Here is a 14,315-nt window from a genome sequence, read left to right on the forward strand (position 1 = left end):
GTGGTACCGAGGAATCGAACCTGGGTCTTCATGCATGCTAGGCAAGCACTCTACCACTAGGCCAAACTCCCGGCCTGGGTGATAGTTTTCCTTATTTATCTGATCAAATGAACAAACCTAGATTAATTTAAAAAGAGTGAAAGATCTATTATTACATTTCAAAATCAAATATTTGGAGTCATTGGTTGGTCCAGTAATACTTTGTTTCAATTGTAAGAGTTATGAAAGAGAAAAATAGAATTGTTTTTTCAATTTTAAGAGTCATGAAAGAGAAAAATGGAATTGTTTTTTCAATTTAAGATCATATTTTCTAATATTTTTACCCTATACTTCAGAAAAGAATGGTATATTTTAAACATAATTGCATTTACTTCCTTTATGATAATCAGAAAAATAGCTTTTTAGATTAGGTCACTATTTTTTGTTAATTCTCGTTCATACTTTATTTGATGAAGGTTATTGCCCATTCTTAATAGTCAGATCTTCTTAAGCTTGTAAATATTTTATGTGTTTGCTTTTCATTATGTACCTTAAGAATTGACACTAAGGAATAAAAGATGAAAAGTCATACTTTCATAAGAGCATCAGGCTAGAAGGTTAGAAGGAACTAATCCTTTTTTTTTTTTTGCACTGTTGATTCTATGTCTTTTTCCTCTTTCCAAAAAATTCCTGTCTTATCTTAAATAAAGAAATGTAATTATTATAGGGTGACTAAAACATTTTGTAGTGACAGTTGTCTGATGATCAAGGTTTTTAGCTGGTGTTAGAGTCCTAGTCAAAGAAATTGAAACAAGCCCCTGATCTTAAGAAGAATAAAGTTAGCATTTATATTTTGATTTTGGAATACTTGTTAGACCTCCCTGATTTCAGTCATTCCAATAGGAAAACTATGGACCTTTTGGAACCTGCATCTCTGTAGTGCTTTCTCTCCAACTAAATTGGAAAGTAGTGAAAACCTCCTTGACTTCTTCTATACAAAAAATACGTTATAATCTGATTCTTAAATTGCTGTTACTATGGAAATATATAATAAAATACTTTGTATTTTTGAACGATCTTTTAAAATTTTATACTAAAGTATTTAGTGATTTTATCTAATACTGTATAAAATACATATAACTGGTCTTGTTGTTATCTCACCTTCTATTGTCATTAAAGTGATTGAGAAATCCTGCAGTTTGTGAATCTGGATTAGATAATAGATATCTTCTAAAGTACATTTAGGGTTGAGTAAGGAATGTTTGACCATGGTGTGTCTCCTGAAAAAAAATTTTAATTTTTCTTAGGTATGATAATAGCAGTTTTGAGAAGCTAACAGCTAGAATGCTTACTCTGAGGTACTTAAGGGTGAATTATCTCTAGTTTTGTTTCAAATGTTTAGAAAAAACAAAACGAGCAAAATGCACAAACAAGTATATAACAGGAGATGAAACAAATATGGAATCATTTTATGATTTCTCTTAATATTTTATTTCGCCAACTGGAAGGAGGTTTATGATTTATTTTTCTAACGGAAAGCTAACAGGCTGATTGCTAATGAATTAAACAGATCATTCTTTTTTTTCTGTGATTTTTTTTTGAAATTGAAACCTAAACTTATAATATTTTGCAACTAAGTAAAAATTGAGTCTTTTTCTTTTGTTCTGTAGTTGAAAATTGAGAAAACCCTGAAAGAAAAAGAAGAATTATTAAAATTAATTGCTGTCCTGGAAAAAGAAACAACTCAGCTTCGAGAGCAAGTTGGAAGAATGGAAAGCGAACTTAACCAAGAGAAAGAAAGATGTGAGCATCTTCGAGCAGAGCAAAAGGTTAGTTGTGTCTTATGGAACTGATTGGAGCTGATAGTATGGTTGCCAGAAACCCACCTTGTCAAAGAACTGAACCAATTAAAGTATGTAAGGACCAGGTACTGGAAAAAGTAGCATTTAAAGAGACATTATACAAGAATAGGTCAGCTTCTATTAACCTTTTGCTACAACTGCTTTTGTGTTTTAAGATAGCTAAAATACTTTTAGACTTTTGCTACCAGAGTTGATGAAGTAGTCCTTGACAGCGATTTCCAGATATTTTACATCTAATTCTAGAATATTTGATAGACTTGGAGGAGGGGCATTGGGAATCAGTTAGAAACCAGAAACACTGAAAAAAAAGAAGAGAGATGAATAAATCAAAATTGCTTTTCAAAGAAGAATCCAGAGAATTAAGCTATAGTGGTAGACAAAATTTTGAAATTCTTTTTTGTTGTTATTATTCTGGCTCTGGTGTTGGAATTCAGGACCTCTTATTCTCGCATTTGATTTTGCTCATCGTTTGTGTCCTGTTGCTTGTGCCCTGCCTCTAATTCTGACTTTTTGCTGATTAGAGCTAATAATCACTCAGATTTGTCTTTACATTGCTTCATAATATTTATAAAGTTTTCTGTTTTTATAATAACTTTTCTTTTGTGGGTCATGAGGCTTGAACTCAGCCTGGGCACTGTCCTGGAGCTCTTCAGCTCAAGGCTACCACACTACCCCTTGGCCTGGGCAGAGTTCTCCAAATGACTACCGTAACCATATAGAAGATCACAGCTTTGTTTTTTTTTTTGTTTTGTTTTGTTTTTTTTTTTTGTTTTGGTCAGTCAGTTCTGTGATCGGGGGCGTGGGCATTGCCTTGAGCTCTTCAGCTGAAGGCTGTCACCCTACTCTTGGGCTGGGTGTTTTCCCTGAGTTCTTTCTCATAGCAGTCACCCTACTCTGGAGCTAAGCCCCATTTCCCCATTTCCTAGAGGTTAATTGGAGATAAGAGTCTCTGGACTTTACTGTCCCAGGCTGGCTTTGAACCTTGATTCTCAGATCTCTGCCTCCTAATTAGCTAGGATTACAAGGGTGAGTCACCAGTACACTGCTTATTTTTTAAATTAGTCTTGAAGTTTTGTCTGGGGGCTGACCTTAAGCCATAAACTCCCTAGTTATGGCTTCCCAAGTAGTTAGAATTACAAACATGTGCCATCATACTTGGTCTGTTGTGATGTGGTCTTGGTAAAAGCTTTTTGCATCTCCTGGCCTCAAAACATGGTTCTCCTGATCTCTGCTCTGTCTTCCAGAGTATCTGGAATGATAGGGGTAAGCCATGACTGGACTTGTTGTTGGTTGATAAAATAAAATTAAAAAAATTTTTTTCAAATAAATTTGAAATTTTATATGAATATTTGATCTTTAAAAAAATTTTTTTTGGCCAGTTCTGGGGCTTGAATTCGGGGCCTGAGCTTCTTTTGTTCAAGGCTAGCTAGCACTCTTAACACTTGAGCCACTGTACTACTTTTGTCTTTTCTATTTATATGGTACTGAGGAATTGAACCCAGGGCTTCATGCATGGTAAGCAAGCACTAAGCCATATTCCCATCTCTCTCCTCAAAGAGGTCTCTTTTTTCTGATTATGTTTCTGAAAATACCTTGTTGTTTTCAAGGGTCTTATTGAAGAATCACAAAGCTTAAAAATGGAAAATGAAGAGCTTAAGAAGAAATACAGTGATGCTACATCTAAAGCACTCCAGCTTGAAGAAGATATTGTGTCAGTCACACATAAAGCAATCGAAAAGGAAACTGAATTAGACAGGTATTTCTGATGATTTTTAAAAAATCCTTGATTTAAGAAAGTTTTCTATTATGTTCATTCACATTACTTAATTTTAACACAGTTTAAAGGACAAACTCAGAAAGACACAACATGAAAGAGAACAACTTGAAAGTCAGTTGAAGACAGAAAAGGATGAGAAGGAATTATATAAGGTAATTCTATAACTGATTTTTTTTTTCCAGTCCTGGGACTTGTCCTTTTATTTTTCCTCCCCTCAAGCTAGTGCTCTACCACTTGAGCCACAGCACCACTTCTGGCTTTTTTTTCTGTATATAAGGTACTGAGAAATTGAACCTAGGGCTGCGTGCATGCTAGGCAAACACTTTACCACTGGGCCACGCTCCTGGCCCCTATTAGTGATTTTTGAAGCAAATTCTGGTTTTTCTAAGAGTCAGGTATTTGAGAACAATCTAGAGGAACTCCTGGTCTCTTATATTACTGCAGTCAGGTTGCTGGCAAAGGGCAGCAGTTAGCTAAAGGCTAGCTTGGAATTGGGAAGGCTGCTTTCAGGACATCATGGTTCACTCAAAATAGGATTTGGCAGGAGTATCTTTACCTGACTTGTAGAGGCTTCTCCATAATAGTTAGAATGCCCTCAGTAGGACAATTAACTTTGCAGGGTGTGTAATTTTTTTTTTTGCCAGTCCTGGGTCTTGAGCTCAGGGCCTGAGCACTGTCCTTGGACTTTCTCAAGACTAGAGCTCTACCACTTGGGCCTCAGCACCACTTCTGGCTTTTTTCTATATGTGGTACCAAGGAATCGAACCCAGGTCTTCATGCATGCTAGGCAAGCACTTTAACCACTAGGCCAAACTCCCGGTCCAGGGTGTGTAATTTTTAAGAAGAGCAGTCATAATAACAATGTAACATTACAGGGTATGTAGTTTTTAAGAAGAGCAGTCACAATAACAATGTAACAATGTGTATTGCTCATATAAGTTTTTATGGAATTAATGTGTATCAGATACTATAGTAATTACGACAATAGGATAATTACTTGATTATCTGATTTACAAAACTATTTTAACATTTTAAGAACACAGTATAGCCCCCCTCTTTTTTTTTTTTGTGCCAGTCCTGGCACTGGGCACTCTTCTTGAGCTTTCTCAAGGCTAGTGCTCCACTACTTGAGCCACAGCACCACTTCCAGGTTTTTTTTCTGTGTATGTGGTACCAAGGAATTGAACCTGGGTCTTTCTTTGGTCTAGTGGTAGAGTACTTGCCTAGCATGCACAAACTGGCCCCCCCCACACCATTTTTTTGAAGTCTTAACTCAGGGCCTGGACTCTATCCCTGAACCTCTCTGTGCTCATGGCTAGAACTCTACCATTTGAGTCACAGTGCCACTTCTGCCTTTTTCTGTTTTGAGGAATCAAACTCGGAGCTTCATGCATGCTAGGCAAGCACTCTTAAGCACTAAGCCATACTCTCAACTCAAGAACGCATTATCTTTAATAATCATATTTTATAGGTTTTCTTTTTGAAATAATTTTTTGAGTTAACTTAACCTCTTGAAGTTTTTTCTGCATTCCTGCAGAAGAGCATTAAGTTAGCTTAATTGTCAATGATATTGTGGGTGAGAGAACTTTTTCCTTTCTTTTCTTTTTGGTCAGTCATGGGACTTGAACTCTGGGCTTGGGTGCTGTTCCTGAGTTCTTCAGCTCAAGGCTACCACCCTACCCCTTGAACCACAGTACCACTTCTGCTTTCCTAGTGGTTAATTGGAGATGAGTCTCATGGACTTCAGTGCCCGGGCTGGCTTTGAACCTTAATCCTCAGATCTCAGCCTCCTAAGTAGCTAGGATTATAGGTCTCTCTCTCTCTTTCTCTCTCTCTCTCTCTCTCTCTCTCTCTCTCTCTCTCTCTCTCTCTCTCTCTCTCTCTCTCTCTCTCTCTCTTCCCACCCCCACCCCCACCCTTTTTTTTTTCCAATCCTAGGGCTTTAACTCAGGGCCTGAGTGCTGTCCTTGGGCTTTCTCAAGGTTAGAGCTCTACCACTTGAGCCACAGCACCATTTTGGCTTTTTTTCTATGTATGTGGTACCTAGGTATGAAACCTGGGTCTTTGTGCATGCTAGACAAGCACTCTACTACTAGGCCAAACTCCTGGCCCCATATTTCTTTCTTTTTTAAATTTAATTTTATTGTCAGTGTGATGTACAGAGCGGTTACAGTTACGTACATAAGGAGTGAGTACATTTCTTGTGGAATATTGTTATCCCTCCCACATTTTTCATCAACTTTCCTTTCCTACCTCAGTCTACCTTCCCCCACTGTAAAGTTCATTTCCAATGTATTGTCATTTGAGTATTCCTGTTACATTGGTTTGCCCTTTGTCCTTTGTCTCACTGTTTTGTTGTTCTCATTCCCTTCTCCAAATCAGATAAACATATATACAAGACACAGAGTACTCAAGACACTATTCAAGGGTAGTGCTAGCCTTGAGGAAGCTCAAGAACAGTGCTCAGGTCCTGAGTCCAAGCTCCAGGATTGGCAAAGAAAAGGAAAAAAGAGAAAAGGCTGTGTATGGTGGCTCATACCTGTAATCCTAGCTACTCACGAGGCTGAGATTTGAGGATTTCCCTTAAAGCCAGCCTGGGCACTAAAATCCTTGGAACTCTTATCTTCAGTTAACCTCTAGAAATGGGAAGTGGCCATATGGCTCAAGGGGTAGGGCAGTAGCCTTGAGCTGAAGAGCTTGGGGCCAATGCCCAGACCCCTGACAAAAAAACAAAAAAAGCTGTGATCTTCTATATGGTTAGGGTAGTCATTTGGAGAACTTTGCTCTCTTCAACACTTATTCCTTTGTTTATTTTAAATTTGGTTTTATTTTATGTTATGTTGCTTTTCTATTTATTTGTTTTCCTGAAGGAGAATCTTACTACATAGGCTAGGCTGCACTAGCTTAGAACTTACTATGTAGTTTAGACTATCCTAAAATTCAAGATCTTCTTGCTGTACATTTCCAAGTACTGGGATTATAGGCATGTACCATGATACCAGTTCACTTTTTTAAAATTGGAAATGTCTTGAAGTAGGACAATTTATTTTTATAGTAGATATAACCATAATGCCCCTGTTCATCTCAAACTTTAAATTAGGGTATTGGAAAAAATACTCCTTTGTTTGGGGGGGTGGGGTCAGTCATGGGACTTAAACTCTGGGTCTGGATTCTGTCCCTGTGCTCTTCAACTCCGGTTTTCTGGTGGTTAATTGGAGATAAGAGTATGACTTTCCTGCCCAGACTGGCTTTGAACTGGGATCCTCAGATCTCAGCTCCTGAGGAGCTAGGATTACACGTGTAAGCCACTGGTGCCCAGCTTGGCATTCTTGACATTTTCAAATGCTGTTACAGGTGCATTTGAAGAATACAGAAATAGAGAATACAAAGCTTGTGTCAGAGGTTCAGACTTTAAAGAATTTAGATGGAAACAAAGAAAGCATGATTACTCATTTCAAGGAAGAGATTGGCAGACTGCAGTCATGTTTAGCTGAAAAGGAAAATCTGCAAAGAGCTTTCCAGCTTACAACCTCAAATAAAGTAAGTACCTTCATGGTGTATTTGAAGATTTTTAAATGTGGCTCTCTTAATTAAATATATGTAGTTTCATTACTTTTATTACTTTTCTGCTTGCTTTTATTTTAAATCTTATCCATCTATTTTTTTTTTATAAAGTTGAAAACTGAAAGTTGAAGAACAAAACAGTGAATAGCTATTTTGCCATAGTTTTTTGTTTTCTTTGTTGGAAGTACTGGAGTTTGAATTTGGGGTTTTATGCTTGTGACTTAGCCACTCTCCCATTTAAGCCTAAGCCATGCCTCCAGCCCTTGCTTTGTTTTTCAGCTAGGATGTCTAGTTTTTGCCTAGATGGTCTCAACTGTGATCCTTTTATATATATGGCCTCCATTGTACTTGGGATCACAGGTATGTACCAGTATGCCTGCTTTGATGATTTCTAGCTTATTTTTTTAATTGTGTCAGTCTTGGAGCTTGAACTTAGTGCCTGGGCGTTATGAGTGTTTGTGCTTAAGGCTAGCTCTACTACTTGAGCTACAGCTCCACTTCTAGCTTTTTGGCAGTTATTTGGAGATAAAAGTCTCATAGAGACTTGCCTGCCCAGGCAGGCTTTGAACCGTGATACTCAGATCTCAGCCTCCTGAGTAGCTAACACTACAGATGTGAGCAGCTGGTGCTCAGCCCCAGTCTTCCTTTTGTTAGTTATTTTGGAGATAGATTCTCAGCAACTTTGTTGCCTGGGTTAGCTTTGAACCAAGATCTTCAGCTTCTTGAGTATCCAGGATTATAGGACATGAGCTATTGGGCGGGCATGTGGCTTAACTTGTTCCATTTTTGTTAGGTTTGGTAAATTTGCTTTTTTTTTCTGTTTGGCTAGTAATACTTAGAGCTTATTTAAGCATCCTGTTCTCTACCCAGTAGTGGCAGGACATTTATTTTATTAGTACTTTTTTCTTTTTCTTTTTTTTTTTTTTTTTTTTTTTTTTACCAGTTCTGGGGCTTGAACTCAGGGCCTGGGCACTGTCCTTGATACTTTTTGCTCAAGGCTACTACTCTGCTAGTTGAGTCATAGTGCCACTTCTGGCTTTTTCTGTGTATATGGTACTGAGGAATCTAACCAGGTCTTTGTGTATGCTAGGCAAGCACTCTACCACTAGTCCACATTCCCAGCCCTTGCTTGACCTTTTTTACTTATGTCTCTTGCTCTGCCACTTAAGTCAGGACTTCATTTCTGGCTTCTTGCTAGTTATTTGGATACAAGAGTCTTTTGGATTTATCTGGCTTGGCTGTGGAAAAAGATGTTTAAACTAAAATTTTTTAGCTGGTGATGGTGGCTCATGACTATAATCCTAACTATTCGTGATGCTGAGATCTGAAGATTGTCATTCAAGGCCAGCCTGGGCAGGAATGTTTATGAGACTCTTTACCACCAAAAAGTCAAAGTTTGAGGGTATGTGGCTCAGGTGGTAGAGCTCTATCCTTGAGCAAAAAAGCTCATGGACAGTGCTCAGGCCCCAAGTTCAAGCCCCAGGCACACACAGGCAAAAGTTTTGAAATTGTTTTATGTTAATTAAAACAAAAAAAATATTTTTTGGTCGGTCATGGGCCTTAAACTCTGGGCCTGGGCACTCTCCCTTACCTCTTCTGCTCAAGGCTACCACCCTACCCCTTGAGCCACAGGCCTATTTCTCGTTTTTTAGTGGTTAATTGGAGATAAGAGTTTCACGTTCATTGGTGCCCAGGCTGGCTTTGAATAGATTCTCAGATTTCAGCCTCCCGAGTAGCTAGGATTACAGATGTAAACCACCGCACCCAGCTTAACAATTTAATTTTTTAAAATATTTTATTAACACTGATTTTTACATCATATTTCAAATGTCATGTTTAATAAACAAGTTAATTTTAAAACATTGTTTAGAAACAATTTTAAAATTCATTTTTGTCCAATTAAAATGAGGGTTAGTTGTAGCTAACTAACTAAGGTTTGGAGGATCTTATTCTTAGCATTTAGGATTTTTCTTTTAGCCAAGACTTTAAGCTCTGATGTACTTTAGTTTTCTTATGAATAAATTAGTAGCAATGTATCCTTTGTTGGGTAGATATATGGTGGAATCTAAAACTAAGTCTTAAGTTTTTTTAGCACCTATTTATATGTTAAAGAAGCATTATTTAAAACTTCCAGATCTGTCAAAATAGGTAGATCTAGTTTCAGATTTTTTTTTGCACTTGAATTACTTAATTTATGGCTATATTATCTATTTTTCTCTTTAGGAAGATACAACTCTTTTAAAGGAGCAACTTCGCAAAACAGAGGAACAGGTTCAAGCAACTCGACAAGAAGTTGTCTTTCTTTCTGAAGAACTTAGTGATGCTGTAAATGTGCGAGATAAAACAATGGCAGATTTATACACTGTGCGCCTGGAAAATGAGAAAGTGAAAAAGCAATTAGCTGATGCACTGGCAGAACTTAAATTTAGTGCTGTGAAGAAAGAACAGGTAACATAAGTTACTTTTGAATTACTGTGTTTATCCAAAAACTACTACTAAGTCCTCAGTCAGGTCACATTCCTTATCAGAGTTTTAACTTTTCCCATTCATTTTGCTTAAGCATTATAACCTCTTGTGTTGAAATTAAGCCTCAAGAAAAACTTCGGTCAGCACAGTTCCTAATAGCTAGTAAAAGCTGCTCTATTAAATATGTTTGATGTCAGGTATATAGTGCCTTGTTTGGAACTTCTTGTTTACTAGCTATATAAAATGATATTGTGGTTATTTACAAGAGTAATAATTGTTCCTTAGGAGGTGGATTATTTTCCTCTAGTTTTTAAAGGAATCTTAGTCTAAGAATATAAACCTGGATTTATTAGGAGAGTTAGTGTGGCTCTGTAGCCAGATCCCCAAAACAATAAAAATTAAATGCCAGAAAGAAAAATGTGAAAATGAAATTGGGCTTTACTATTACATTATGAGATGTGAGGGCTCTTTTTTCTTTTTCTTTTGTAGGAAAGAAATGATACACTGGAACATGAATTACGAAGAGAAGTTGAAGATCTGAAACTCCGTCTGCAAATGGCTGCAGACCATTATAAAGAAAAATTTAAGGAATGCCAGAAGCTCCAGAAACATATAAACAGACTTTCAGATCAGTCGGTAAGTATCACTGAATTTCTGCATAGTAAAGTACTTTCCTCTTTCATTTTTTGTTCATAAATAAAACTATAATCCTATTACCAATTTTTTTGCTATTCCCAATTTTTGAAAATAAATTATCCCTGGATTTCAAGTGTGTATTTTAATAGTGTTACTTCCGAAATCAAAATGTGTTACCTTTTGATGAATCCAAGTCAGTAAAAGATATACTTATTCCTAGATTGTCAGTGCACTAAATTCATTATGGAAACTTAGGGCAGTCAAGTTGACCTTGGTCCTGTGTCCAGGAAGGAAGAAGTCAGGCAAGATACAAACATAGTAAAGGTAACAGGAAAATTTATTAGGAAGAAAATAGGACAGAGGACAAGAGAGTATATGCCATAGATATATTATGGGGAATACTACTTCAGCCTGTTTCAGCCATTTTGTACTGTCCTCCTTGTTACAGAAAATTGTGACGTCCCTGAAGATGGCTTTCTGGATTGGGTACATCTCCTTTTTGTATCCTGTTACTTATTTCCTCATTCTTTTGTCCTTTTTACTTTTTTACCCTCCCCATTTTTTAAATTTTTTTATTTTTATTTCTTTTGGTTGTAGCCTGCTGCCCTCATGCCATTGTCCATCAGGTTGTGGTTTACCAGCTTATCTTGCTATCTGCACGATATTTAATTTTTTTCTTTTTAAATCAGGAATTCTGTATCTTTAGTTGCCGCAGCAAGAAGAAACAAGAGAAACCATTCTCTAATTAGATCATTAAATCCCTCTTAGGTTCTTGATTAATGTCTTTATCATTTAAAATTCTATATATGTTATTAAATCTCTTACAACGAATTTATCTTTGTTGAGATTCACCATTGATCTATCTTTATGGTTTAGATGTGATTGCTTTCTTCAGTGTTATTGAGTGCTTGTATTCATACTCAACAGATAAAGAAGACTTAAAACAATATTAGCTTAATTTTCTGTATTTCATTTGAGAGTAGGTAGGCAAATTTGTAGTAAATCAAATGAATTATTTGGAATTATATATTTATGGATCATTAAATAATATATATAAATTTGAGATTTTCCCAAGGAATCTTGGGAATATAGAAGGAACACAAAGTCTGGAATGCAAAGTAATACCACAGTTGTCTTAAGAGTGTATGGTACAGATGGTATTTTTCTGGTCTTAATTGTAAAAATCTGAAAGCAGACAAAAGGGAGCATATAAATTAGTGGAAAGGTTTTTGTGAACAACATAGTTTATGAGTCTTGTGGAAAGATCTTGGTGGCTGATAGGGAAAACTGAGATTGTGAGATATCTATGAATGGCTCTTTTTGTCACTAGAAAATGTTTTCTTTTACATTTAAAGTGATAAGGATAATGATGTGACTTTAGTCTTTTGACTTTTTTTTAAAACTTTATTTGTAATATTTTGTTAGTATTAGGGTTTGAGTTCAGGGCAGTATATTTCCTAAACAGGTGCTTTATCATTTTAGCCATGCCTCCAGCTCAGTTTTTGTTAGCTTTTAAAACAATAGTAGCTTTTTAGACTTTCAGGCTTTCCGTTTATGATTGTTTACATCGTTACTAAAAGAGAGTAGTATGACTAAATTTGTGGAGATTTTTGCATTTCATTGTTTATATTTTGAATAGGCCAATAATAATACTGTCTTCATAAAGAAGATTGGTAGTCAGCAGAAAGTGAATGATGCTTCAATAAACACTGACCCAACTAGTTCTGCCTCTGCTACAGACGTAAAGCAACTACATTCTGCAGGTAAAAAGGTTCTATAGGTTATCCTGCAACAAAAAGTTTGCTGACTTACACTGTCTCTACAATGTGAGAATATCAGGGTGCTTATTAAAATCCTGTTTGTGAGGGAAGAAGAAAAGGGAAAACAGATAAGCATAATATGACATTATTTATGAATGTGAGCATACAAATTATGAGTGTGAACTAATTCATATTGGTGAGAATCTTCCCACCCATGAGCTGGTGCTGTTAATATTCATTTGAACTATATGGGACAAAGTAGCCCATATGACACTGAAGATTTCCTAACACTAAGCTTGAATTTTTAATTTTGTAATTCTGTAGAGCAAATAGATACAAATAGATATTACTTATTCTTACATTTCTTCCTTTCCCTCCTTTTCACACCTGCTATGGTTTGATTTTGCGGGGAGCTGCTTTGGGGTATTAGGGTACTTCATTCATTAGTGTATCTGTTGGCTAATGAGTTACATTTTTTTTTTATTTTTTTATTTTTTTTTTTGCCAGTCCTGGGCTTGGGCTCAGGGCTTGAGCACTGTCCTTGGACTTTCTCAAGGCTAGCACTCTACCACTTGAGCCTCAGCACTACTTCCGGCTTTTTGCTATGTAGGGTACCGAGGAATTGAACCTGGGTTTTCGTGCATGCTAGGCAAGCACTCTACCACTAGTCCAAACTCCCAGCCCCCATGAGTTACATTTTTACTTATACATATATTGCATAATAAAATTAGGAATGTAATGACCCATGTGCTAAAAAATTTTGAATTATATCATGATTTTTATCCTCCACTTTTATGTAAATCAGATTTGACAGTAGGGAAACCATTTCTGAAGAAAGTATGTTTCTGAGGCCAGAAGTATAGCCTAGGGGTAGAGTGCTTGCCTAGGCCCTGGGTTCGATTCCTCGATACTCACATACACAGAAAAAGCCAGAAGTGGTGCTGTGGACTCAAATGATCAAGCACTAGCCTTGAGAAAGGCCAAAAGATAGTGCTCAGGTCCCAAGTTCAAGACCCAGGATTGGCCCCCCCCCCAAAAAAAAAATAAGTACTTTTTTTGTTCAGTGTGTGGGGCTACTAAATAATTATGGTCTTTTTGAACATAGATTATCCTAGACCATGAGTATTAATCTCCATTGGACAGAATCTGGCCTTCCATTTCTATATTCTCTGCATGGGTTGAATATTTCTTTTCTGAAATGTTCAGGATCAGAAATGTTTTTAGGTTTCAGTTTTTCATATTTTGAAATATTTGCTTAGAATTTTTGGTGGCTGATTGCTACTGTTCTTAAAATTCTGAACTCCTTGAACTGTCATCTGAAGCTCTTTCGGAATAGTTTTTTTTTTTCTTCAGTGAATTTTGAATTTCATATTTTAGAATTGGTGATATTCAACCAGAAGTGTTCTCAATAAAAGACTGAACGATAATGAAATACTGGAAGAATGATTTTAAATATGTTCTCAAGAAGATGGGTTTCTCATTCTCTATTCAGTTGTTTAAGGAGAACAATATTTTAACATTTACTATTTTGGAACTGTTTTTAGCAAATTATAACATCGAGTGGCCTTTTCATTATTAGATGTGGCCTTAGCTTCTCAGGAGGCTGAGATCTGAGGATTGAGGTTCAAAGCCAGCTTCGGTGACTCTTATCTCCAAATAACTTCCAGAAAACCAGAAGTCGTGCTGTGGCTCAAATGGTAGAGTGCTAGCTGAAGAACTCAGGGACAGGCCCAGAGTTCAAGCTCCATAACCAACAACAACAACAAAAAGATTGTACACATACATGCTTTCTTCAGTATTTCATTTGTTTCATAATATACTGGCTTTTAAGTTTTTCTGAACAGGATGATAATATAAAGGACAACTACTTTTTAACTTTTTACTTTTTTTATAGCAGAGACAGATTTTGATATGCTAACGAAGGGTCAAGTCTGGGAAATGACCAAAGAAATTGCTCAAAAAACAGAAAAGTATAATAAATGTAAACAACTATTGCAGGTAAGTTGTCTTCTCTTTGAGTGAATGTGGGTTTGTCAAATATAAATTCTTTAGCCTAACTTTGTTGCTCCTGTTGATTTGTGTCCTAGGGATGTTCCATTCCTATCTTTAGTTTTACTTTCACTTTTGGAATGGTGAAGAGTTTTGAATCTCTGTAGCTACAAGCCTGTGATGTAAAATCATAATTCTAAAGTCAGTATATTCTGTTAACATAGTGAAATGTCCTTGTGTGGGTAATGAACAATTAATTGGAATTACAACCTCAGAAGTAAA

The 14,315-nt window shown here is 36.4% G+C and overlaps 1 protein-coding gene across 2 annotated transcripts in view; it reads left to right on the plus strand.

Moving 5' to 3' along the window:
- Tax1bp1 (Tax1 binding protein 1) overlaps window positions 1–14,315 on the plus strand; it is a 49,937-nt gene that overhangs the window by 16,761 nt on the left and 18,861 nt on the right. The window contains exons 5-12 of one of the 2 annotated variants that reach the window (XM_090332807.1): window positions 1,650–1,808; window positions 3,449–3,597; window positions 3,680–3,770; window positions 6,973–7,158; window positions 9,406–9,630; window positions 10,138–10,284; window positions 11,924–12,047; window positions 13,939–14,042. In XM_090332807.1, the coding sequence (XP_090188933.1) occupies window positions 1,650–1,808; window positions 3,449–3,597; window positions 3,680–3,770; window positions 6,973–7,158; window positions 9,406–9,630; window positions 10,138–10,284; window positions 11,924–12,047; window positions 13,939–14,042 (1,185 nt within the window). The remainder of the gene's footprint in view (window positions 1–1,649; window positions 1,809–3,448; window positions 3,598–3,679; window positions 3,771–6,972; window positions 7,159–9,405; window positions 9,631–10,137; window positions 10,285–11,923; window positions 12,048–13,938; window positions 14,043–14,315) is intronic. The other variant, XM_090332808.1, reaches the window with a different exon arrangement.

Source organism: Megascapheus bottae, chromosome 5, assembly GCF_031878675.1.
Source record: "Megascapheus bottae isolate mThoBot1 chromosome 5, mThoBot2.hap1, whole genome shotgun sequence".
NCBI lineage: Eukaryota > Metazoa > Chordata > Mammalia > Rodentia > Geomyidae > Megascapheus > Megascapheus bottae.